The sequence below is a fragment of the Barbus barbus genome, assembly GCF_936440315.1.
Source record: "Barbus barbus genome assembly, chromosome: 46".
Classification (NCBI taxonomy): domain Eukaryota; kingdom Metazoa; phylum Chordata; class Actinopteri; order Cypriniformes; family Cyprinidae; genus Barbus; species Barbus barbus.
The window spans coordinates 2,168,569-2,196,434 of NC_136724.1; the positions used below are offsets into that span (position 1 = coordinate 2,168,569).

At 37.0% G+C, this 27,866-nt stretch overlaps 1 protein-coding gene across 2 annotated transcripts in view; it reads right to left on the reverse strand.

Moving 5' to 3' along the window:
- Positions 1-27,866, reverse strand: part of pard3aa (par-3 family cell polarity regulator alpha, a) — a 445,004-nt gene that overhangs the window by 120,026 nt on the left and 297,112 nt on the right. For both annotated transcript variants that reach the window (XM_079409545.1, XM_079409544.1), the window contains one exon: positions 20,541-20,748. In XM_079409545.1, coding sequence (XP_079265671.1) covers positions 20,541-20,748 — 208 coding nt within the window. The remainder of the gene's footprint in view (positions 1-20,540; positions 20,749-27,866) is intronic.

A 27,866-nucleotide genomic window follows, 5' to 3' on the forward strand; every position in this document is an offset into this window, starting at 1 on the left:
AAACCATGTTTCTCACAGCACAATACTCCATTCTGCACAGTATCCGTGTATTCTGTTCTAATCCTACAGTATCTATTATTTAGTCATGCTATGTTGCTGTTTCCACACTGGGAGCACGAGGAAGGTCCACACAATGGAGGTTTTCTCAGTTTCTACTATTTTCTGTTTCCACAAGGTTAGCCAAAGGACCATATGTACACAATCACACTCCAATTACACCCTCAGCACAGAATCAGAGATTCTCAATCAAGGCCTCGTACTGGAGTCACTGCACCCGTCACAGCACGAGCCAATCGAGCTTTAATACTCAACAAAATGTGAGTTTACCCAAAGGACCATGCTATTATACTCAACAGCCCACGTCTGCGGCGGAATAATGCCATCTCCTCAATCACTCGTTCATCTCTGTCACCAGCGCTGTCAAAGCTAGCATTTGACCACACAAAGCAATGCATTACAATGGCCTGTTTACACTACAGAGACGTGACACGGGACGCGGGACGCATGTGTCTACAGCAATTTATGTATCGCATTCCCAACCCAGTCTGCTGTGTGAGGACCTTTCATGTGAAAATATGCACTTGATATTGTAGACTAAAAATTATTTTATTAAAAAAGGGTTCAAAAGAAAAAAACAAATATTGACATTGATTTTTACTTCAAATAATTTATTCATTTATCTAAAAAAACTGCAACTTAAAAAGAAAGCAATTTAATGCATTAAATTGTTGTATCAATTATTTTATTTTAAATAACTAATTGTATTTAAATGATTAAAAACAGCAAGATGGATAAAAAGAAAATTTAAATGCATTATTTAGTGTGATCATTTTATTTTTAATTATTTATTTAAATAATTAAAAAACAACAAGTTAAAAAAAGAAAAAAGTAATGCATTGAATAACTGGGATTAATTACTTTATTTTAAATAATTTATTTTATTTGTTCATTTTAGCAGGTTAAAAATGTAAATTTTAATGCATTAATTTAGTGTGATTCATTATTTTTTAATAATTATTTCATTTAAATGATTACAGCCAGTTAATAAAGAAAAAGATGTAATGCTTTAAAATGTTCTGATTCATTTTAATTTTAAATAAAGCATTTCATTTAAAAAAACAGCTTATTAAATTTGATTTTAATTTAATGTAGTGTGATTAATAGTTTAATTTTAACTATTGAATTTTATTTAAATTATTTAAAAGTGATAAAACAGCAAGGTAAATAAGCATGTAAATATGTACATAAACATGCCTTTTTCCCCTAAAATCAGGGCAGTTCAAGCTTGACAGACCTAAAAAATTGCCTTTTTATTTATTTATTTATTTATTGTTCTCCCAGTATTGGTGTAAGCTCATTTAACCAGCTTCACGATGGAAACATCAGCTTCCATTCACTGCTGTCAGTGACATGGTTTATATTCTGATTTACGTGGATGATACCTCAGCTGTATTGATTTAGAGAGCAGTAATGTACTACAACGGCTCCAGCAGACCCACATTATTGTGTCTAAAAGACAAGAGGTCTGACGTTACGGTCGTAGACGGACAGACGGACCTGAACCCTGACGCTCTAAACAACAGGACAGGACTCTGTCTTCTTAATGTGTCCTGTTTGGCCTTTATAGCAATGGCTGAAACTGCCGGTAATGCTCAGAGGTAAGTTGTGTTCCCAAACACTTTAAGCAGTGAATGCCATAAGAGTCTTGCTTTCTATGTTGCTCCTACAGTAAGTGAGCGGGTCGTTAAGCAGCTAAAGAGCAGCAGGTCAGACGAAATGGTGTCCGGTAATACGACGAGCCAGTCTCTCTATAACAGGGCTACCATGAAGAAATGAAGCATACCATCAGTCTGAGAGTGTTACCATCACTATCGCTCCTTCCAACTACAGCATCTACAATGGCATAAGACAATACACCTTTATATTAAAAGGGGACAGATATTCAAAAAATAAAAAACTAATGATAACGAATCCAATACTTTTGCTAATTTTGGGGTACAGAATCCAAAAATAGTGTCTGTTTTGCTCAATCGTGTCAAAATATGATGCATTTCGTAGCATTTTTTGCTTTTGACAAATCATTTGTGCATTCTCTCTTAATCAGCAGAAAAACACCACAAACACGTGATTCCTGTCTTTTCCTGAGCAGAAATCAATTCTCACACCATTTATACCTGTATGATGACTTTATTTTATACCTAATCCTGATTTTGAGGATAAAATTATGGTCAGTGACAGAAGAAAATGCAAACGTGAGCCGGATGTTTTCTGCTGCATCTGTGGGTGTTTCCCTGCATCCAAACAGAAAAAAACATGTTTTGTGAAAAAATATATATATATTTTTTTTTTTCAGTTGGTGGCAATTTTACTGCATTAAGTTATTGGGAATAATTTTATTTTAAATAATTTATTTAATGTAAATTTTTGAATAAAAAAACTACATGATAAAGTTTTTATTAAAAAGAATTTATGATATAATCACTTTTTGTCTTTTTGTCTTTCTTTTCGCAAAATATTTCAGCAAAAAAAAAAGTTTAAGTTATAGAGTTGTTTAACAACAATAATAATAAAGGCAATAACAATGATAGTAATAATAATAATAATAATATACATGGTAGAAAATGCAGCTAATTTTTTGGATTTAATTTTTTTGAATGTCTGAATGTCCATAATGCATTCAGACATTTTTGTTTTTAAGATATATATATATATATATATTATTTTTTTTTTTTTTTTTTTTAAATGTATTTATTTATTTTATTTTATTTTTTTCTCTATGTCAATTGTCATTAGGTCTTAATTCATAGATGACATTCACCCAGACATATAGTTTCACAGAAAATAAAATCTTCAGTTGTTCTGGTGCGCCTTCCATTTTAAACAGCCCTTCAGAGCAAAAGCCGGGGCTGTTCTGCTCCTACGGCGAAGCCCGGACAGCCGCATGTAATTTTAAAATCTCCTTGTTAGGGTGGAGAAGAAGAGAAAGCTGGATCTGTCCGCTCCTCCTGTTCCTCGTGTTCTAGTGGCAACTGGAGGATGTTCACTCAAAGGCAAAGAAAGGCAGAAATCACAGCCAGCATTTTAAAGACGGCTGGTAATATCTAATTAGGAGGAGAGAGACAAAATGAATAAAGGAAAGTGCATGAGTATCAAGTGCCTCTCCAAATTTCCCTAGCCTTCAGTACTTAGCCCATGTTAATGGGAACATCATTATTTTACGCCCGAGTCACTACACCGCCGCCGTTGCCCAGGCGACAAGCTCTGTTGTTTATAGCGATGTTATGTACCAAAGCTGGCGATTATGCCAGTCCCCACGGACCTCATTATCCCTGACCTCTAACGCCACACCGCCATCCACTGACAAACCCAGCGTCACAGGAGGTGCAAAAAAAGATGACGCTTTTTAACGGCAAATGAAGACATTGCAGCCTTGAGGCTCCTCCTTGGCAAAGAAGATGTAGGATTGACAGACACTCTGGATCACACACACTCAAGCGTCATTCCTCAAGAAGGATGTCGAATAGAAAAAGCGAGTTGGCATCCAAGCATCGTTATTTCTGTGGTCTGAATTAGAAAAAAAAAAAGGCAAATTAAAATCTTGGTTCACAGGGTTAACTGTGAAGGGCACTTGATGAATATATTCATGATATCACTGCTGGAATCCGGAGGGGGTTGCAATAGAAAAGTTATTTTACACATCCTCTGTGTGTGTACATGTGTATGGACATCATAAATATATGCAGCTTTAACCAATTTACAGGAATCCCTAGAGGCCAAATAGACTGAAGGGATATTGGTCACAGAAAAGGAGAACAAAACTGTTCCAAGAGGAAATACCATTGTTTGCAAGGCAGCAAAACAAGAGAGACGTGAAACACATGTAGGCTACAGATTTTGGTTACCAAGGACACTGGTCAAATATATACATTTTTGGCGTACGATATAATTTTTATTACAGAATATCATGACTGGCCAATCAGAAGCAAGTGTTCCAGAGTTGTGTAAAAATAAATAAAATATGAAAAATATGTAAAATGCATTGGTTTTCTTTCTTGCATTTATTTTACAACTTTTTTTTCAATCACAATTTGGTATGCAATTATCAGAACTATGTAATCATTGTTGGTTGGACTGTTTAGGTAAGCTTGTTTTCCGGCACGGAAATATAAATAAATAAAGGTATTTACAACTTTTTTATTTCACAATTCTGACTTTCTCACAATTGTGAGTTTACATCTCACAACTTGTACATTCCTTCTCTAAATTGCAACATTACATCTCGCAATTGAAAGTTATAAACTTATAATTGTGAGTTAACATCTCACAAATCGGACTTATCATCTCAGAATTGCTACTTTGCAGCTTGCAATTTCAACGTATAAACTCACAACTGCACATTTATCTCTCTTAATTCTGAGAAAAAAGTTAGAACTGGTAGCTGTAAGCTCAACACTGCAAGATGTAAACTCACAATTGTGAAATATAAACTTATAATTTTCAAACTCAACATTGCAAGAAAAAAGTCTGGATTGCGAGATAAAAACTCATGACACATTTATTTTTTTATCCTGTGGCAAAAACAGGTTTCCATAATTGTTGTTTGAAAACAAAATAGTGCTGACTGTACTTGAATTGATTAATCGCATCCAAAATAAAAGTTTGTGTTTATGTTATTTGTGTGTCTGTACTTTGTGTGTGTGTGTGTGTGTGTGTGTATTAATATATAGTGACACACACACACACACACACACACATAATGTCAACACAAACTTTTATTTTGGATGTGATTAATCACGATTAATCGCTTTGACAGCACTAAAACAAAACAAGTTGTATCTTCGATTATGTATATTCAAGCTTGAAAAACAACCACAATTTGGTATCCAAATATATTCAAGAGGGAAAACTGACTGCAATTTACAAAAAAAATGATTAGAACAATGTCATCATTATCTTTTACAAGTGGAAAAACAACAACTCCAGCAGTATGTTGTAGTATGTACAGTATGTTCAAGCTGAATTAATTGAAGAAATCAAGACCAGTCGGAAGGAATTCAAAGGGCTGCTGCTTTGCAAATACTGCAATAATGATATGCCATAGAGCATATGAGATTCAAACCGCATTAGCAAAAAGCAAAAGTGATCAAACATGGAAGCTTGTGGGAAGTGCATGTGTTGAATGTCATGGAGGGAACCGTACGGCACTGTCAGCTACTCTGAAAGAGTCATTAGCTTTTGCACTGCATAGAGACAGAACATGATTTTAACATATCGTTAGGCTTCTCAACCCTTCTCTCTCATGCATTCTCTCTCATCTCTGCAACTCGTTTGGATCTGACACCTACTGTAACCCAGCATATTTCACACATGCCTGTGTTAGCAAGAAACAGGCAAAAGACAACAGTTTAATGTTCCCTATACATCATCATGAGAAATCTCTAAAGAGTGTGATAACAATGACCAATAATCCATATTACAATTGCTCTTTTTTTCATCCAAAACACAAAATTTAAAAATCTACTTTGGTTCTGTAATATAAGCACATTGTGATCCAGTAAGAGCAAAAAAAATCTACTCATGTCTATATTCTTATTCAATAAGAATACAGGCATTTTGTTTTTGGAAAGAGTGTGTTTGTGTGATAAATGTGTCTAAATTAGTTGGGTGAGATCGCAGTAGCACCCTATGTGACATATACAATACTTCCTGTGTGACCTCAGAAAGCGGAGACAATCCATGACATGAACACAAGACAGAGGAAAGGAAACAGAAGAAAGCTCCCACAGGAGTAATGTGCCAGCGTGTGTGACCCAGATATGCCACCTCACAGTGCATACTCAATGGGACAGTCTGATCACAGACTCACACACACACACACACACACAGCCTCGGGGCAAGACAGGTGGAGGAAGGGTTGCTTACCTCTGAATCACATTTTAATGATGGGTCATGCCTGTGCCTCTAAATACAGCATGTTTCATTGCATATAACTGTGAAAAAAAATATTTTGTGCCCAGGAAATATGTAGTGCAATTATATGTAAATTTAGTTATGTATGAGCACGAGACGACAACAACAGCAAAATAGTTGAATATATGAACAAAAAATAGCTGTAGTAGTATGGTGGCCATTACTTGCATGCATGCCGTTTTTCTCCTTTTTGCAACCTTGTACAATCACCAAACCATCAGCGTCTTTCTTTTCTTTTTCCCCTCCCTCCCTCACTTCTGTCCTGTCCTTTCCAGCCCTTTCTTTTCATCATCTCCCTAGTGCCATAGAAATGCCCAATTACAACCTCCTGAAGACAAACGAGTTCAACAACTAGTACTTAAGGCATCATCAGCCTGGGAACAACAGAAGAGAGGAGGGGGAAAAAGGAAAGGAATCTGTCATTTACCGTGGAATCGAAAACATGTACCTGACAGGAAAGATTGAATGGCGAGTTTGATCGTAATTGCCTTCCTTTGAAAGAAATGATAAATAGCTTTCACACTGATGATTTGATACCAATCAGAGTGGAATTATATGTATCTTCTTTATTCATTTTTCATCACACGAAGCACTAAAAATGGTCTGAGAATGACAGAAGAGGAGAGACAACAAAATTAAATGTGGAGAAGAAAAGAGTAAGAAATGAAGATGCTTAAGAACCCATTATTGCCCATGTTATTCAAAATGACAGCACACACACATCTAGTGCTCTAAACCAAACAACCAACCAATCACCTAAAAAAATATTAAAACAACCTCATAATGTCTAGTCTATGAGGATATATAATTTTGTGGATATCTGTGATGGCTTTAAGTCCGTTCCAGAGGCACACCAACAGTATATATTTTTGGATGTCTCCTTTATCTGCCTAAATAGAAACAAACCAAGAGTACACACCTGATTCAAGTCATCAGCTTGTTCCTAAGTACAGTGTTGGGAAACATTGCCTTAAGATGTATTGAACCCTTAAATATCCCCTTAAAGGAACAAATCGCCCAAAAAATACAAATTTGCTGAAAATGTGCTCACTCTCAGGCCATCCAAGATGTAGATGAGCTTGTTTCTTCATCAGATTTGGAGAAATGTAGCATTGCATCACTGTCTCAGCAATGGATGCTCTGCAGTGAATGGGTGCCGTCAGAATCAGTTGATAAAAACATCACAATTATCCACAAGTAATCCACTCCACTCCAGTCCATCAGTTAACATCTGGAGAAGACAAAAGCTGCTTGGTTTGTAATAAACAAATCCATCATTCAGACATTTTAACTGTTGCTTCCGTCTAAAACACGGGTCATCTGTCCATAATTTAGCTTTTTCTAGTAAAAATGTTGTCTTTTCTGAATCAGGAGAAAAATCTGCACAAATCTAGCACTGTATACAAGGAAAACAGTTCAAAACAAATCTGTGGGTGGATTTTGATGTGAGAGGACAACAGGGGAAGGACTTTTTCACTGAAGGAAGCATTATTAAGGATAATGAACTCATATTTTGGCCAGAAGGTTTGAAGTTACAACGTCTCAATGGATTTATCTCTTACAAACATTTGACTTCACAAGACATCAATTGCCTTGACTGGACTGTAGTGGTGTGGATTACTTGTGGATTATTGTGATGTTTTTATCAGCTGTTTGGACTCTCATTCTGACGGCACCCATTCACTGCAAATCTGATGAAGAAACAAACTCCTCCACATCTTGGATGGCCTGAGGGTGAGTAAATGTTCAGCAAATTTACCCCTGGTTTACCAACTAAACTGAAACTACAAGTCACCAGTCCTTTTCCCAACACTGCGATACAAGGACTCCCAACTACCTTCAGGAGGGCAGGTCTGTCATCTCCCTTAGTGTCATGTCGTTCTTGCTGTAGAATAGATGCCCTCATCTGTCTTGTCTCTGAAACCTGAGACTCTAGCGTGAGTCTGGATGCAGGTGGTAAAGCCTCAGAGAGTACAGTCAGCAGTCTTTGTGCTAAGTGTGTGGCTCTTTGCCAAGTTCACAACAGATATCCACCCATCTATAGGTAACAAGTGGAAAAGTTTGGCTATTCTTATAGCCAACAGTACCTCCTTCAAGGCTGGGTTGTGTAGCAATAGATCTTCTTTTGGCCAGAACCCCAAATTTAGTTCCAAAGAAAAGTTACTTTTCATGGTTGCAGCCTTGATCTGTAGAACAATGTTAGTCCTGCCAAAGCAAGTGTTTCAATATTCATTACAGACAAATGATGATCCCGTCCCAGCTCCCATTAAAAGTCCAATTAATATTTTCCCCAAAAAAGATGGCAGCCCTGAATTAAATCTTGATTATCTCTCTGAGGAAATCCTTGAATATTACTGCGCTCCCATATAACCGTTCACAACTCAATTTTGCAATCCCTGCATAAGATTACAACAGGTCTCCAGGATTTCAAAAGTTGTATTACTTTTCTTAGCGGTGTCAGAACTTTCTGTTGGCAAATCTTGGGAAGGGATCTCATCCAAACACTTTCCTGCAACACCTCAGCATGATCCACACCAACATCACCATCTGTCCCAGGAAATCAGCCAAAGCAGATCTGCTATAGGACTATCAATGTACTTTTGTTCAGCCAGTCTAATACTTCAACCTTTGTTTGAAGGTTTTGTAACATTTCACTTCTGCTCTTGGTGTCTAAAGTTCTCTGCAGAATATAGAAGGAGCAGACATCTATTACCCCTTTTCCACCAAAGCAGTTCCAGGTGCTAGTTCAGAGCCAGTGCTATAGCTGGTTCTTAGTTAGTTCGACTGGCGAGCCCTTTAAGAACCGGTTGCTTTTCCACAGGCTAGAGAGCCAATATAGAGCCAGGGCTTACGTCACTGAATACGTTTCATGTTTCGGATCACTAGCGCGGCACAACAGGCATCTGTACAAAGCATCAGCACCACGCAGATCGATCGATCGGCACACAACACACTAAAGCACCGCAAGAGCGATCCAAAATCATAAAGAGCCGTCTGCTTTCCAGTCACTCCCGCAGCACCCCGATATGCCTGCGGTCCGCACAGCGCCGATCTATCCCGAACAAGCCTAAACAAATTATCAGCAATGGGGGACGTTGCGTTGCTATTGATGTTCATGGCTTTGCGAACCTACATCGGCATCCAAACACGGTGAATGAAACGTGTTAGCGTTTAGCTGCTATTTCAAATATGGCGGTCCAAGTTTCTGTTCGTCTTGTTGGTCACAGTAACCCCAGCCCCTGACGCAAGTGGTTCTTTTTTCTAGCCCAGCAATATTTTGGTGCTACTTACGAACCGCTTTTCCTGGTTCGGAGCTGGTGCTTTGGATGTCGAAAAACAAAGAACCAGTTTGAAACTAGGCTCTGGCTCCGAACCAGCACTGGAACTGCCTTGGTGGAAAAGGGGTATATGTCTCCTGATCTCCTAACGAGAACACAATTTGCCATCTCTTCTCAGATGAAGCTCCGTGGATGTGTTTAGCCTCTACCTCTTGCAAGTTGTTTATTGTAAGAAAAGCAATACCTAACTCAAACCAACTTAACGTTGAATAAACCTTAAATTCGAACTATCCAAGACTTATTACAAGTTCACACGAAATGAAGGTAAAATCTCATAGCAAGGTGTCAATAAGAACATTATCAGGGTGTAATAAACAATAATCAGTTTGAGATCTATCTCATAACAGGATGGAATCCTGTAAAATATCTAGAAGAAAGAAAGAATATAAACTGCAAGTGAGGCTTTCACCTTGTTAGCATCTCTTTCGCAACCCTTTCTCACTGCATGAATATGTTCCTTGAGTCAAAACTACTTGACAACATAATTTCCATGTCCACATCAACACATTTATCAAAGCTCTGAAGGGAAAATGTCCAACCTCAAGACTCTTTCATTCCTTTACGGAGTACAGATTTCAACTGCTGGCACATTCAACTACTGTTTATTATCTAGTGTATCATTCCCTCATCAGCAACCTCTGACACCGCATCTGCCTCGTCATCTCGCTCCCCTCCTGATATTATTCCCTCTACTGTTTTGTAATTCTCTGACTCCCTCTCAGTGTCTCATTACTGTCATCCCTATAGTTGGGCTCTTTTCTGCCAATTTTATTTACATTATCTCCACTTACTTTATCTTAACTGTTCAACTCCCCCACATTCATATCCACTTCCTTACTTTGGCTCGGTGTCTGAGGTTGTGGCCTTTCACTGCTCCATCTGCTGTAATTTTGTGGTTGTGTAATTACCATTCGGATTGCTATATTCCTCTTCAAGCGGACAAGATATCTGTTTATGACGCAAGTCGCAACATCGGAAACACTGAAAGCTCTCGGTTCACAAAACTCTCCTGGTAATTAACATGGAAAGACACCATTAAGGTTTCATTAGACGCGCTCAGAAACACACATACTTGTCTTGTGAATGAAAGGACATGTTCAAGTGCAGCACTTTTGCATCTCGCTAATGGAGTGTTTTTGACAGTGCTTGCAATCTCTCATGAAATGTTATGCTATCCATCACAAGTTGAGAGTACAAAGACATCTTATTGGCACTTCACTGCAGTAACTCAAGATAAATATTCTCCTTCATTTGATGCCCTTCCATTCCCATGAATGTACCTCATACTCAGTGGTCACTTGCTCATCTCCCTAAATTGTTAAATGGCTAGTGTTATCAGACTTGTTATCAGGGTCTGCAAGCTGAAACTCTAATAATTTGTTCTTTCTGGCTTCGTCTTACGCCGTCTCTAGATCCCGTCCTCCATTTGTCTGATAAAAGCTCTCACAATGCTCTTCACAAGCTGTCTTGTTAAGATTATCATCGTCCCGAGGGACGCAGTTCACACAGCAAAAAGTGCCGTGCTTTTACGCTGATCAAAACAAAGTAACTCTCAATGTAACTTCAGCAGATCAGAGCTCTTAGAAAAGCAGCAGTCTGTTGATCACAGCAATAATTGTGTTTTAGGCTCTTATTCAAACCTGAGAGCAAATATGCCTGAACAAACCCTGTGATATTCAAGTCCTGCTTCTCTGACAAAGCCTTTACAAATTTGAGAGATAGACAGGTGTTTGGTTTCAACTTTGTCCAGATTTATATTCCTTATATTCCCTCTCTTAGTACCTTGTTGACACAAAGGGACTGGAAACCGGATGCAATGACACGATAGCTCCAAATGCAATTGCACCTGGTGGTTCTGTGATGGGCAGCCAGTGGTGTATGATCGCTTATATGAGGTTTGAACAGAGCGGGCCTCTCACTGAACTAGGGCTGCAACAACTAATCGATAAAATCGATTATTATCGATTATGAAAATCATCGACAACGATTCTCATTATCGATTAATCGGGTCTGCCCAAAGTGCACGTCCAACTTCAGCTGGTTAGTCAAATTACGGCACTGAATAATGCATTTCTATGGACAAAATGCATCTAAAAATAGTGGAGGAAACAGAATGAGATTCTGCCGGAGAAGCACGTGATCCAAGCTGCCCAAAACATGATAATTCTTTATTTTAAGCTTTAAGTTAATGCATAAGAGTAATGGCTTGCCCTGTCAGGCGCTTTGACAGATGCGTGTGCGTCCTCAGCGCAAAAACGTTCAGTTTACGGTCATATCCTTATCTATAAATGCCACAAATTCACGCGAGCATATCCATTTTTGCATAAAGGTCCGTCCTGACAGTCTGTGTTAAGTTTAAAATACCGAATGAGCGCCGGCGCGGCGGGCACGCGCACGCGCGTCAGACGGACAGAACACAGTAGAGAGGGAGACAATTAATAGGCTTTTCAGCGCAAACATATCCATTGTGCTGAATTATCTGTTGTTGAAAGTTAATTTAAGGTTTAAAATAAATTAAAATATTTTATGAGAGTAGGAACTTTAAAGGGATAACAGTGTGTAATTGTCTGTCTGAATATAAACATGAGACGCTCCATAACGGCCTTTTACAGGATAAAGAAATGACGAGGTGACTGTGATCAAAGTAGTTCCTGCAGAACATTACTCTTACCTGTTGGTTAACACTGAGTTTGTGTTTTTATTCGTCTTTATTATTATCTTTATTATTTTAATTTTTAATAGAGGTTTAAACTATATTCAATTTTTACAATGCTTAACAAATTTATGTAAGTTTTTTAACAATGTGTTTATGTAAGGTTTGTGCCACTGCTGCTCTAAAGTAACAGTATTGGTGATAACCAAAATCATTTTTCGGCTTTCTGTACTGGTTAGTACTCCAATATGTGTAAGCTCTTTAGTAACAGTAGTAGGCTATTTTTAATGCTATAATATCATTATTGCTGTTATCTATGAAAGAAAACCAGAGCACTTATTTTTTCTTGTATTTTTTATTTGAGTATTTTTTTTTTCGCGATACCCAATTGCAGTCAAAAAGTACATAAACAATACCAGGAAGAATGCAAGCTGTTATGAGGCCATTTTTTATTATTATGTCTAATAAATGACAATAACATTTTTAAATTTAAACAAATTTTTGACAAATTTCTAAAATATGTTTTCTCTTTATTATGATAAGTGGTCTAATAAATTAAGCACTGTATGTTTTCATAGCATTCAGTTGTCACGTTTGTTTGAAGGACATTGGGCAGAATGTGGAATAGTGTTTTTTTTGGTCAATATTTTTTTAATCCGATTAATCGATTAATCGAAAGAATAATCGGCCAACTAATCGATTATCAAAATAATCGTTAGTTGCAGCCCTACACTGAACTTCTTGGCTAAATCTCTCATTTCAAAATGCACAATGATGAGCAATCACCCCATGAGTGGCATAATGCATGCTTAATAAAAGCTTCTAAATTAAATTTCAATCATATGTAATGGGAATCTCTGTTATATCAATTACTTTATTTATTTGATTGGGTCTCCGAGAGCTCATCTTCTGGAAGGCGGCTCTGGTTATACCCCAGTGCACCCTGCTGTGAGCGGAGGCTGTTTGATTGGCAGGTGGATAATGGAATGGGGGGGGGGGTAGAGGTGAGAATATCTCCCTCCGTGACCCCTGAAGGAAGCCTGTCGATGAATCAGTTCAGACCACCACGGCCAGGACTATTTTAAGAGAGATATGATATTTACACAGCCCTGTGTTAAGCCTGCTGAGGGACGGTCTCACTTCTTTTGTTTTAATTTCTTTTCATTTCAGGAGGTCATGACACAAACAACACCCCTGTCATATCGAGGAAACAGATGGGTGACACCACCCGAGGTTCTGGCATTTTGACAAGTGATCACTTTGCAATATCTCAAGTCCTCTGTGTCTCACTTCCTGTTCGCTGTCACACTCCTTAAAGGTGAAGTGGTCAATTATTTGATTATGTTGCAGGGAACTATTTGGTTGGCAGCTAGTTATGCAGAAATGATGATACTGACAAAGTATAAATGCTTGATACTTTTACGCATTTAGCAGACACTTTTTACTGCCTTAAAAAACAGGAAATTTTAGATTTTACTTTACTTTGGATTTTAATCAAAATATAAGAAAAAAAAACACTGCAGCATATTAATAATGAACAAACAATGTTTTAGGAGAAGAAAAATCTAGTCAGAATGTGTAAGTCACAATGAATGTGCAGCTTCTGTAACAGCACACTACAACACGCCTAAAAAGACAATATTGTATTACAATAGCATAGCCATTTTATTTTAGTAGTGCATATTTTGACAAGGACTATAAGTATTTTTGGTAAATTGTAATAAGTTGAAATAATTATATAAAATATTTTAATATTTGGTTTATCAACTTTTTCAACTTAAATTTTAATCAGAATAAGATTAAGATCTTGACCTTAATTAACCCTCTGAAGAGCTACTATTTTTGACTGAAAATGTTCACTTTTTTTTTTTTACTTCTTACTTCATAAGTATAGCACAGAACTTGATACACACACACACACACGCATAAACACACACACACACACACACACACACACACAATTATGGACATGACTCAAAAAAGTTAAATGGTCCTGCTTTTCATTTATTTATTTATTTTAGCCTTCTAGCTATTTTCTCACAGTTGTAGAGTAAAAAATGCTTTGGAAAATACTTATTTCATATAAAATTTGAAAAAAGTTTTTTGTGCATTTTTCATAACAATATTTTTTAAACTTCTATAACGTTTTATTTTTAGCAGGTAACAGGTAATAAACAGATTACAACTAATGCATAAATATATTTTTGTGCTATAAAATACCATAAAATACAAAATTAACTAATATATAGTACATTTCATAAAAAAAAAAAAACAATCTGTAATTTTTGACCACAAGAGGAGTACCAGAGGGTTAAATTAAATTTGTGAAAAGACATCAAAGGACCTAAACCAAAAACTGTGTACAATTTAACACAGTTTGTGTCCTTTCAGAAATATCTAGACTAACAACTGCAGATATTATGACCATTTTCCACAGCTCACATCAATCAAAGTTTCAGTCATTACATACGGCAGCTTCATTTATCTGTGACTGAGGTTGATTATGGTGAATGTAACTGGTGTGTTGTTCTCCAGTGTTTCCATAATTACCTCTTCATGGTAAAGAGTTCTGTGTTTACGTTAAACTAATGAGTGAGAACGTACTACTTTGGAACAATTTGAGGGATCTGGCTGTGCAAATGGAAAAGCATATAAACGCCTACATCATGCATCTAAGCCCTATGTACTGAAAGGTCCCATTACCCACAATCCTCCCCAGCAACATGTGCACTCAACAAGGGAAAATAAAGATGGTTGGGGGGAGGCATCTGCGCTCTTCCCCCTTCGGGTCCCTGAGGCCTGCTGTCGCTCCAGGCTGGAGGTCGTGATGGGAGTTCAGGATGGTGCTACATGGAGGTTTGAAGGTCAGTGAAGGGGGAAGGGTCTGTGGGGTGTGGATGGAGTAATTCAATGTTAGAGGGCATCAGGATTAGCAATTGCATCCTATTAATAGTGTCCACTAATGCAAGCCGTAGAGGCATGTCTGCCCCTGAGCCAAAGTTGCCGTGACCAGTCGCGTGAAAACAGGAGTGGTTTTCTTTATCTCTAACACTCCTCCATGTGCCCCAGTTCACTCTGATGCACTCATTTATGTCTTTTACTTCTGCTTCCATCCCTTATTTCTCCACTCTTCCAGCACATACTACTCAAGCCGGCCATATCTTTGATTATGTTCAAATTCATGTGCAATTAATTCACAATTAATGTGATGAATTAATTGGCACATTGTGTAATTAATTAGAAAAAAAATTAAATAATTTTAACATCAAATATATTTATTTTTAAGATAATAAATAACACAATATTAATTTATATATGAATAAAATATATTAATTTGAGTTTGGAATAATATGAAGGGTGAGCTTTCCTTTTAATGTCACACAGAGATCAGGTGCAGTGAGCCGCCTGACATGCTAACATGTGGACACATCAACAGGCCTTTACCGTTAGGAGCTGATATTAAAGGCCGGGTCAAAGAGAATGTCAGACACGTTTATGGTGCATGTATGATAAAGCCTGTAGGACAAGTGAAGATGAGTGGCATCTAACCCCTTTCAGGTCATTTGTTGAATGCTTGCACGCATGTCGCAGTTCATGACCTATTCATTCGATCCATGTGCAGACAGCATGACATCTAACACCCATAGATATAAAGCTGCCTCACGCACCAGTAAGATTTACATCAAGAGCTGCCATTAAGCTACAGTAATAACATCAAGCACGCTGCTGTCAGATTGCTCAGCTGTTTGCTAAGGCATTGGTAAGCGCTTGTTTGGGTGTTCTGGGTGGTTAGCTATTGGCCCAAAACAGTTCACCATTAAATCTATATGATATTATGGTCCTGGCCTCTAGATACAGCAAAACCCTTTGAAAAAACCCTAACCCATGAGTATAATAATAATAATAATAATGTATTAATTTGGAAGCAAATTTTATAAATACTATAACGTTTTTACAAGTGAATTCTATAGCACTTTTTGACAAGTGAAACAAACAAATAAATAAACAAATAATGATATGGCGAATAAAGTAAATTATATACTTTAAATTAATTTTGAAGCTTAATTGAGAATGAATACAAGAAAACTTTTTCTTAAAGTGAAATAAATCAACAAACAAATAATAATAAAAAACAACAATATGGTGAATTAAATAAATAATAATAATAAAAAAAAATTAATAATAATAAAGCGAGATTTTGAACCTTTAAGAGTGAATTCCAGAACACTTTTGACAACTAAAACAAATGAATAAACACAATAACAAACAAATAAATCTGCAATGATATGGTGAATGAAGTAAATTATAGAACTTTTTAATTAAATTAAATTTAGCACCTTTATTGAGAGTGTATTCTAGAACCTAAAAAAAAATCTAGAAAATGTATTCTACAACCTTTATTTGGTGAGTGAATTCTAGGACACTGGATTCTACAACTAAAAAAAAAGATTTAGTTCAATTGTGCTGCCTCCACTTTCCTGGTCATTCATTCAGCTGTTTAGTATTTCTGGATTAGGGATTTCTCTATCGTTCTTCTTTGATCACCTCATCTCTCTCTTCTCCTCTCTTCCTCCCTCTGTCTTTCAGCTCTGATTTTAATGCTCTTCCAATCAGTGTGTCCATTAAGCGCAGAGCTCATCAGTGCACGTTTACTCACGCATGCAGATGAGCTCCAATTGCAGTGTATTGCAAACGCCTCAGAAACCTCTTGTGTGTGTGTGTGTGTGTGTGTGTGTGTGCTCCATCCTGAGATGGAAGAGATAAAAACGTGAAGGGCTACAGTTAAATGGGCCTTGAGAGACTGCAGAGGAGTGTGTATTGAGGAAGTGAATCTGTATATGTGTGAACAAAAACACAATAATAGAGAAGAGGAGTTGAATGTCAGTAATCCATATTCTCCTGGCAAGTTGTGTGTATGAGCGTGTGTGTGTGTGTGTATGTGTGTGTATGTGTGTGAGTGAGTGATCTCCTCAGTGATGGGAGTTTCTGATGGCTCTCAGAGGAGGGGTAGATGTAATGAGAGTGAAGGAGGATGCTGCTGCGCTGCGTGAGCGTCTCCGCTGGGGTCCAGACCTGCGTTTCAGTTCTTAATGAACATTCACAAGCCTTCCCACTCCCTCACTAAATGCATATACATTTCCACCTCTGACTCCTCTGCTATTGAGTTAATTTGACCTCCTTCCATCTATAATTGTTGGTGGGTTTGCTAAGTAGACAATATATTACTATTCCTCCTATTAGAGTTACAGCTTTGAACATAATCATACGCTTAAGTATTAAATTTTGACATGTCACTTGTCAGCTTATGGAAAACTGCATTATTAGTTATTGATTAGGATTGCATTGATAGAGGGACCTGGGCTATATATAGCCACCAGAATTATCCCAAACTTGACCAGAAATGAGAAATCTGAAAGAACAGATTGCATGGATGATGTAAATGCAGCTGTTTTCAATGCAAATGTTAATTCTTACATTAGGCTACAGTCTTGTTTGACTTATAACTTTCCCTAGAATCAGAAATTGATTAAATTTGGTATGCATCCTCGCATGGCCTAGACAATCCGTGTGTACCAAATTTTGTGAACTTTGGATTTTGCGTTAACAGGATACAAGTCAATTTAGTCATTATGTGCAACTCCTGAAAATGTTATTGGCTCAAATCTGTGATTTAACAAATCAAAATTCTTTTGACAACTTTTTGTCAAGGTCGTCTATAGATGATATACGCCAATTTTCACACAAGTTGGATGAACAGCAAGGAAAGACTTCAAAAATCGAGCCCATATGGTTCCTGAGACATGGAGAAATATACAAATATAGAACTTTTCACTGTTTTCACCTGTTGGCAACTCCCAAAAAATGGAACACAACCTCTTCTGGGACAATTTTAGGATAAAAAAAAAAAAAAGAAGAATAAAAACAAAAAGAAAAATAATTAGAAGAATAAAACCAGAAATAGGGTTCCAAGAGCCGAGAGCAGGGGTTGTGAAAGCTGCCAGCAGTGTGTGATGAAACACCTGAAGCTCATTCTGCCTCATCACTGAAGCTGTAAATCTCCTTTGGGCCAGCATGCACTAAGCATGGACCAGGTGTTCTCAAGGTCTCAATACGACAAGAGTCTGAACAGCCTGAGTGTGATGAGTACACCACAACCTTGGGTGACCTCCAACAATGTCCAGCATTACAGCATGTATACCATGCGCTTCAGCTCTAAAGCAACATGTGATGAATAGTGGACGTGGTTAACAGCCAGCGTTGATTGGTGGGGAGCATTACTTTCAAAAAATGCAGGGCTACAATATTGTTTTTTTTTGTTTTTTTTCTACAAATATTTTGTCACTACAAATAACATCTACAACAGTATTACACGCTCTCAGAACTACAACACCCATTATGCTCAGACATATTATAACTCCTATAAAGGTAAGGTGACATTAGCAACATTTCCCGTGCAAAACTATTAATTGTCAATAGCATTGAGATTTATAAATAACAGCTCAGTGTTCAGTCAGTTTCAAACCAAGCAGCTTTTCTGTTGGTCAGAATGGCACATTTGCATGTCCAACTTGAACACGAGCAAAATCTGTGTGATTAATTTTTTCGCTATTTGTATTCGACTGGATTTCACTCACAAAATTTCACTGAGCAAAGGTAAATGTGCCTGTAAGTAAAAAATGAGAATGTGGGACTGGATTTCTATTTGTTAGTATTAAACTTCAACATGCTACTTGACATGCTACACCTAAAATTAAGGTGGTTGTTTTGCCAGGCAAGTATCACTAACATTAAACAAACAAATAAAATAACAAATGTCTTTCTATAAGTAACAATTGTGTTTTGTTTTTCAAAATGGGACATGGGTATTTGCCAGTAAATAAATTAAGCAGAAAAGTAATGCAACACATTTCTACTAAATGAAGTAAAAACGCACATATCTACATGTTGCAGCTTATTGTGAACGATTCATCCATGTGTGGTGTGGTGATGTATGTCAGACTTCTTCAATCAATCAATGGACTACAAACTCGCATACATTTTTGAGTGAAAAACCAATATCTCAAAATCCAATGAACAACCCATTGGATAGAACCAATTCCTCACCCTACAAACGATAATCTGAAGCACTTGAAATGTACGTCACAATACTGAAGACAAAGCTCTGTCTGTACTTCCATTTCATCACAACTCTGACATGCTGAAAATTTGATTAGTACCGAAAGTATGCAACATGCGTTAATCATAACGTTACACCAACAATTGTACCCCCACTACTAAACACTGATTAAAATCAATGCATAAGTCCTCACACTCCTATTGCTAATTAATTAATCAAATTCAACTCAAAACACGGGCTACAACCTAACATGTCATTATGGACTAGTAATTGTCCGTTGCATTCATTTTACAGGACAAAAGAGTGCTGGAGTGGTGGAGCACGAATCAAGGGGCACTAACCCTTTAGTGCTCCTGAAACATGACCTGGAAACACTTGTCGTTTTTATTGTTCATTATGGAACAGCATGCAATGCACTATGCTAACTAATCCCATTACGCTAATCCGCCTCAAAACAACGTATTGTGCAGATAAGAGTGTGGATAATTTATGCAGGATTCAAATGAGCACCAAATCATAATAATTAATGGAGGCCCCAGCTTAATTAGCCTGGCATTGGGAAACGCTTCCTGCGTTCTCAACCAAATGGATGCACGACCCGTTATTTCAAAGAGCCCAGAGGGGCAGGAGACAAGGGAAGCACCTTTTCATGATAGCAGCCCCCAAAAGTGTGTTATCTGTACCTGACTCGTCCCTCTGGAGGAGCTTTGCGAGGAGAAGCAGAGTAAATGTTAATCCTCCAGATGGATTTATTTTCAAAATTAACCGATTCTGCATTTGCCTCGACCTCTTTGTAGGGTGAAGTTGGCGGCGAAATTTCGCAAATCAGTCACAGTTGGGGTGACATTTAACTAGGCAACAAAGCTGTTTACAGGAACACAGAAGCTACATGTTTGCTGCCTTGCACATTAATGTGAATATTTCAGAAAAGTTTCCAGTCCAGCAATTACCAGTGATGAATATAAGCAGGAAACCTATGCATCGATGAATAAAACATTCCCTTATTAAAAATAACCTCCATGTAAACTGCCTCTGGCATCAACAAATCATAGCAAGAGTGTGGGTCAAGGTAAAATAAAATAGAAAAGAAAAGAATATTTAATTAAATATAGCAAAATTTATAGTGAATTATATAACAGTAGTTCAACTGAAACCACAGTTGAAGTATGTGGTTAATAATAATAATAATAATAATAATAATAACAACAACAATTAAATGAAGGTGGTTGTTTTGCCAGGTAAGTATTACTAACATTTTCAGTAAAGTAAAGTCATTTATAGTGACTTATTTAACAGTAGTTTAACTGAAACTACAGCTGAACATTTTCAGTTCAGTTCAGTTCAATTCAATTCAATGCAATAAAATAAAATAAAATAAACCAGGGAGTTCCAAATACTTGTCACGTTACATCAGCACTAGATGAAAAAAAGTGATTTGGGCACATAAGGCCATTCACTCTACCTGAACATGTCGCCCAGGCCCTTCAGCACGCCTTTCTTGGCTTTGCTCTTGTCTTTCTTGTCCTTCCCTCCTCGCTCCTTCTTCTTGTCCTCTTTGCTGCGTCCTCCGTTCAGCTGTTTCTCGGTGTTGGAGGGTGGGAGGGTGAGGTCCGTGGCTGTGGAAATGGAGTCGCGGCCTGATCGTGAGCTCTCCTCTGTATCTTCTTCCACTGAGATGGTAGAGAGAGACAAACTAACATGAATGTTGAACTCAGACTACATGTAAATCACTGCAAGCTCTTAAGAAAGAGCAACAATTAATCACACCAGGTTAGGTTTGCTAAATAAAACCAAAAACAACAAACTAGCAACCATAATAATAATAATAATAATAATAGCCAGACAAGTACCACTAACATTTTCTATAAATAATACAATTAAAAATATAAAATTAAACAAATAAATTTAAATAAAATGTCTAGCAATTTGTGCAACTGGAGCTCAACTGATACCATAGTTTCACTGATAAGGAATTTGTGCTAATGTAGTATCTCAAAGCAGAAACACTCAACGGTCTGACTTCTTTAAACATTGACTTAATGAGACATCATCTTCGAGTCCAACCATATCTAACTGAGGCTCATGAGCTCCTCATCTTGCCTGACTCTCTTTTCATTTTTCCTCAGCAGAGTTTTACCTCAGAGGTTGCTCAATCTGAAGGAACCCCATTATCTTTTTGCTTCTACAGGGTCACATCTTCCCACCACAGTTCGGCGGTCTCAAATTCAGTTACTCAGGAGCAGTGAAGGAAGCCTATTAGCGTTATTCCTCACTGACCCAATAAAACTAACAGAGAAAGTGAACTTAGAAGTTCAAAAGGCTAAAGTGCACCAGAAGAAGCCCGTCTTCTGTTCACCTCACCGCTCTGAGCGAAGTATCTGCAGTACCACATCTATAGCCTGTCTCAACTACTGCAGTTTTTTGACCATCGATTACTGTATAATAGTTTCTCCTGCTGAAGCCGAGGTCTAGACCTCATGCAGTCAGAATATAAAAGCCCTGGTGTTTGACTGTATGCTTTGATTGTATAGAAAAGAGCAGACTGAATGTGTTGTGTTGGGGGCAACGCATTACAAGGAAAGCAAGTAACGTATTGTGATTACTTTTTTTCAAGCAACTAGTAAAGTAACACATTATTTTTTAAATTTACAAGAAAATATCTTTTTCATATTTTCCCATGTATTGACTGACGGCTCTCCGGTTGTCATGTTGAGAGAAATCGGGAGTCAGTGCAGAGGAGTTGTGTGCGCTGTGTGAACATGATCTTACTGTAGATCTAGACTAAATGTGAGCATGCATTTACTCATCTAACTCGTGCAAAAAAACATTCAGTATTCCTCAAAATTAATAAAAATTGGAACTCAGAATATTACACAAACCTGCCATATTTAAATGTTAAAACAAAGATATCATTTATGTATTGAATGCCATTTATTTACCAATATCTTTTCTGCTGAATTTCAATAAGTTAATTCAACCATACTAATAAGCAAAAAATTACCTTAGATAAGCATAACAACTGTTTTTTATTGCTAAAGTTTTGATTTTTTATAGCAAAGACAAACAAGTCCAGCCCAGATTTAAAAAAAAAGTAATGCAAAAGTAACACAAAAGTAATATAACACATTACTTTCCATAAAAAGTAACACAATTAGTTGCTTTTTACGGGAGTAACGCAATATTGTAACACATTATTTTTAAAAGTAACTTTCCATAACACTGCTGAGTGTGCTTCAGAATAACTCTTTTTGTGTTCCAGGTTTTGTGTTTGGCGAATATTTCAGAAAGAATTGCTTTGCTGACAGAGTATTTTATCACGTCACCACACTATTAAGATGTTTACTTGGAAGACAAAGAGTTCATCTCTTCTAATGGACAAGCCGAAGGAGGATCATATTCTCAGAGCACTCTTAACATCTGATAGCCCATGAATTTTGTAACGCTGATTTTATGGATTCCAGTCAATGGGATGATGTGTTTCATTAATGATATATTAATGCAAGTACTTTGATGCTGTTTTGGAAAAGCGAAGCGACTCTCTGTGGGAACATTTTATTTTGAAGTATCGTTTGCAATGCTAAATCATTCTCCACCACCTATCTTCGTGATACGTCGCATATCAGTATAATCATAAGGGACCGCAGCTGGCTGATATTGCTCATTTCCATTTCAGCAAGCATCTGATTACAGCTACTGTCTCCATTCCTGATGGTCTGGACGTGATTAATTTGTCACTAATTGTAAGTTTAAAAACGCTCAGAAAGGAGGAAAAAATTAGAGGGCACTAAAAGCAAAGTGCTTTTGAAAAGAGCGATGTAACGGGGGAGATGTGGCGCTGGAGACAGATGCCTCTGTAATTAGTGCTTATTAATAACCAACAAATCTCTGACGTGAGTGAGAACTGGAAGAAAGGCCTCATGAAAGCGAGACGGATATTTCAGGGTTTAACGCTCCTTTTGTTTTATTCACTAACAGTGTTTTCTGTCATTCTGCCATCTACTGAAACAATATCCGATGGATCAGCATAAGACAAGGAGTTTGTAAAATCATTGCACTGAACAATTATAGAATTCTTTTTTTAATAAATCCAAACCTTTTTCAGCTCAGGAGACGATAATAATGCTAACAAGGTTTAGTTGGATATCATTTTCATCCCTTTTTTGTCTCGCCGGCTGCTTATCTGATGGCTGAGAGCAAAGGCGACCAAGCTCAGATGCATTCAGCAATTAAAACTAGCCTGAAATTAGTCATTGTGGACATTTCTACATCTTTTCATGCTGTCATAGAAATGATTCTGGATAGTCTGAGTATCAACGAATGTTCAAATATTTAATTCTTGCCTTCAGAATGATTGAATCTCAGGAGACCCAAAGAAAAATAATAGGTAACTTTAGACATTCTACTGACTAGAAATAACTCAAGTCATCTTGGAAATAACTTTCGTTAAGCCCAGAGTTGGCGGAGCGTCGGTAAGAAAACATGTCGGATGCAATGGATGAAATTATTAAAAGCATTATTTTTTGTCATTTACAATACAACTATATTGTTGCATCGAGGAAAAAAAAAAGAAGAAAATATTGTACAATTATGAACTTTCATTAACTGAAATATAGAGTTTAAAAATATTACGATTAAGATTTTTTTTGAAGAAAGGGTGCATCCATAACTTTCGCCGACCAGAGTGATATAAACACACCTGACATTGAAATAATGAATTGTCAACTCGTAAATACAAACTTCCAAGCAGGTGGAAGTTGGCTACATTTCAACTAGCAGTCATTACCATTAGAGCATTAGTAAACTGTCTGCTTAATATCTGCCAACACTTTATTTTGTTGGTCCGCCAACACATTTTACTGACTATAAGTAACTTGCAACTATGTATACACTATAAAATCCTGGGTTATTTTTTTTAACCCAAATGCTGGGTTGAGCCTTTTGGATCTTTTTTTTGGGGGGGTTATTTTTTTATAATGTTTGGGTTGTTTTTGGGTTGTGAGTTATTTATCACGGATATTTTGCATCCTCTTCAGGAGAGAACATTTTAAGTGTCATCGAATTGATGCATTTCTTCAGAAAAATACAGTTTTGTGTACAATTTTATTTTATCCATCAAATTGTTACTGTGCTGTATATTGTTTGTCAATTTTATGCAGCGCAACATACAGGTGCGCGGTGTGAATCACCTAAACGAATGTCGTGTCGGTCTTTCTGCGTGATGGAAAAGTCTGATGCTTTGCATGAAATAAACTATTTTATTCATAAAGATACAAAATATAAATACTTTGGATGTTAAAATATGTCCTCAGAGTTGTTTACTGTAACCCAACCCAGATTGGGTTGTTTTTAACCCAGTGTTTTATACCGACTTATTCCACTAACCCTAACCTAAGAGTCTACTAATACTTTAATGAGAATTAGTTTACATGTAGCTGCAAATTAATGAGAGTTAGTTGACAAGTAGTTGCAAAATTATTTCATTTATTATCACATGTGGACGAGAGAGACACATTCCTATTTGCACCTGCTGTTTTAATTTGTCTTTCAACCACTTTCCTGATTTCTTTGTGGGATCGACCAAAAACACATCTTAATAGCAGGTGAAAACAGGTCCATAGTTAGTAGAATGTCTAAAGTGGACTATTGAAATAAAGTGCAACCAATAACACAGGGAAGAATGCTTCTCATTTATAAACATCCCTATTAACTTGAAAAAGCAGATTCATGCCTATAGAGTTGCAGTAAATACAGCAGTGATTTCACAGATCAATGGCCTTTTCATAAAAAGGGTTATCACAGTAAGTTACAGTTCTACTAATTGTTGACTGAAATGTAAAAAGAAATGAATTACGGTAATTAACGGGAAATTTCAGCTACACAGGACTGAGTGGTAAATGTTTTGACATCGCAATCAAAAGGCATCATTAGTCGTCTCCTTTTGACGTGCCACGGTATTCATTTCTGCTTTAGAACGCCGATCACTTCTAATGGAGTCTTGAAATTGGCACTCTGGCTAAAAACCCGGTGGGAAAAAGAGCCGAGTGCATTTAAGTCTGATATTTAAAAACATAAAACACAACGAAACACAGCCCAACTCATTTTCCACAGCTGGATATCTCCCAGTGACACATTTTTCCTCGGGTGATGCCAAATTCACATTTTATGTAAATAAAAGTGTCTGTGTGGAAAGAAAAAGCCTGCCCTTATCTGTCAACTTTTGACTATTAACCTCAGTGACAGGCACAGGCAGGTTCCTCTTATCTAAATTGAAAAACAGAGTTATTTGAATATTGGAAGACGAGAAATGCAATATGCTTCTACCGCTGAATCTCACGCATTTGCCCTCTATTGCTCCGCCGAAGAGATAAGACAGTATTTAGCCCAATGTGGACATAGCTTACAAGAACAAAGCGATTGAGGGAAATAATTTGACTCTTTTGAAAAAAATTCTGCTTGCTTTTAATGGAATCTTTTAATGGAGAACAAAGGGATGGCGTGATTTTTCCCCCGGCAGGTGTTATTAAATAGACAGTATAGACTGTCGGACAGACTCATTCGGAAAAAAAAACAGCACTAGGGACTAACACTGTATTACTGACCTCAGATCGCAAACCGTGTGAAACTATATGTTTTATCACTTCCAGTTAAAAAATGCAGTACTTGTCAAAAGTTTGGAAACATTATGATTTTTAAATGTTTTTAATGAAGTCTCTTCTGCTCACCAAAGCCTATGTTTAGAACATTTGAACAAACATTTGAATGGTAGCATATCATGGTTTTTGCATAAAAATGGTTTTCAGCATTGATAATAATCATAAATGTTTCTTGAGCAGCAAGGAGGATCATGTGACACTGAAGACTGGAGTAATGATGCTGAAAATTCACCTTTGATCACAGGAAAAAAATCAATTTGACAATTTATTAACATAGAAAATAGTTATTTTAAATTGTAATAACATTTCACAATATTACTGTTTTAAAAACCATAATGCTTCCAAACGTTTGACAAGTACTGTGTACATATTTTAATTTGAATCCTTGCTTATTATGCAAGAAACCTTTGCAATAAAATATTTTAAAATGGGTTAATAAATTAAACAATCTAAAATATGAAAAGAATACAAATCACTGCTGCAAGCAATCAATGAACCATAAAAATGAACCCAAACGCATTTAGTAAATCACTGAGTCCGCGAACACTGAGAAATACCCATTTAAAACCCAGGTCCCATTAGAGAAAAATGCCCAGCGAGGACGTCTGGAAATTCATTTGGTCATGGGCGAAATGAATAGTGAAAGTTATACACATGCTTATTGACTGTTTATTTCCTTTCGGGTCTTTGAGGGAAGGCCTGACCTACTTACAGCAGGAGGATCTCTTCTGCTATTCTAATCTCCAGAATAACACAAGACGTCCTCATGAGACCCGCTGCCTTGTTTCTCTACTGAGCGCTGTCTATAAAGTCAACCTCAATTGGCGGGCGTCTCGTAATATTCTGGGCCAGTCATTGTGCGAGACAACTGATGAAATTGGCATTGATATTGTGTCAGATCGCCTTTACTGTGCCTGCGCAATTATGGTAATAGCTGTGATTACATGAGTTGCCATTTTCAATATAAAAAGAAAACAGGAGGTTAAGAAAGCAGATGACGAGGCACAGGCCGGACTAAATAATGATCAGACTAGACTGTTGCGTTCACATACACAAGTGTTTTTTGTTCATGCAAAACTCACCGCCATAATGTTCTGCAGCATTTTATGTGCTGTTTGCTAGACTACAAGTAACACAATGCTTTAAGTCATAATCTGTGTGTTTTTAATGCATATGTTTACCTTGCTTTACATCAAAACTAGGCTGTAATTTTAGCACAACTGTGGCAACCGGCCCCTAATTCATTTCGAGATTAATACAAAAAATGAGGACCTTGAATGATTCACTGTGAGTCTGGTAATGCAAATGTGAAATTGAAGATGTATCATAAATTATTTTGACTGACTCATTAAAGGAACGAAAAAAGGTTCATAAGAATCTGACAAATCAGACAACTCAGCTTGCACCACGTTTGTTGCCGCACAGAAATCACTCGAACAAGACTGAGATTATGTTGCCATGCAGCTTCCAATGGTTGCTATGGTGTTACCAGAGTATTTAGGGTGATTTTTTTTTGCTGTTTCTTACTGGGCCAAGTAAAGAGCATTACTGCATCCCAGTTCGCCTACTTACACTGTTCTAATAGTATGTACTCTTTTTGTGAAGAAAAAGTACATGTGAGTGTGTAGCAGAATACACACCTGACAATCATCGTCACAATTAAAATCCTCCATATTTAGTTTCATTTAATTTCCTATCATATTGGAGAACAAATCCCCAAAAAATGTGAAAACATTGCGCTCAACCAATATTTAGGGTGCGTAGATCGGTAACAAACTTCAAATGAAAAAAGCAGGATCTGCACACACTCATAAACTTAATGTTTTTAGATTTGTATTGTACAAAAAGCACAAATTGATCATCACACATTCCGGCACTAGGCCTTCCTCTGTACATTTTTTCTCAATACTTCCACAAAAAGAGTTTTTGGAGTTTGTTTATTTGTTTGGATGTATTGATTAGGGATTTTTAGTCTTTTAAACGCACATGTAATGAGAGTTTCCACCTGATGATCATTAGTCCCAACACTTCCTTTTAAAACAGGGGGGCCTAACCCTGTTCCTGGCGATCGACTGTCCTGCAAAGTTTAGCTCCAACTCTAATCAAACACACCTGCCTTTAATTTTCATGCGATC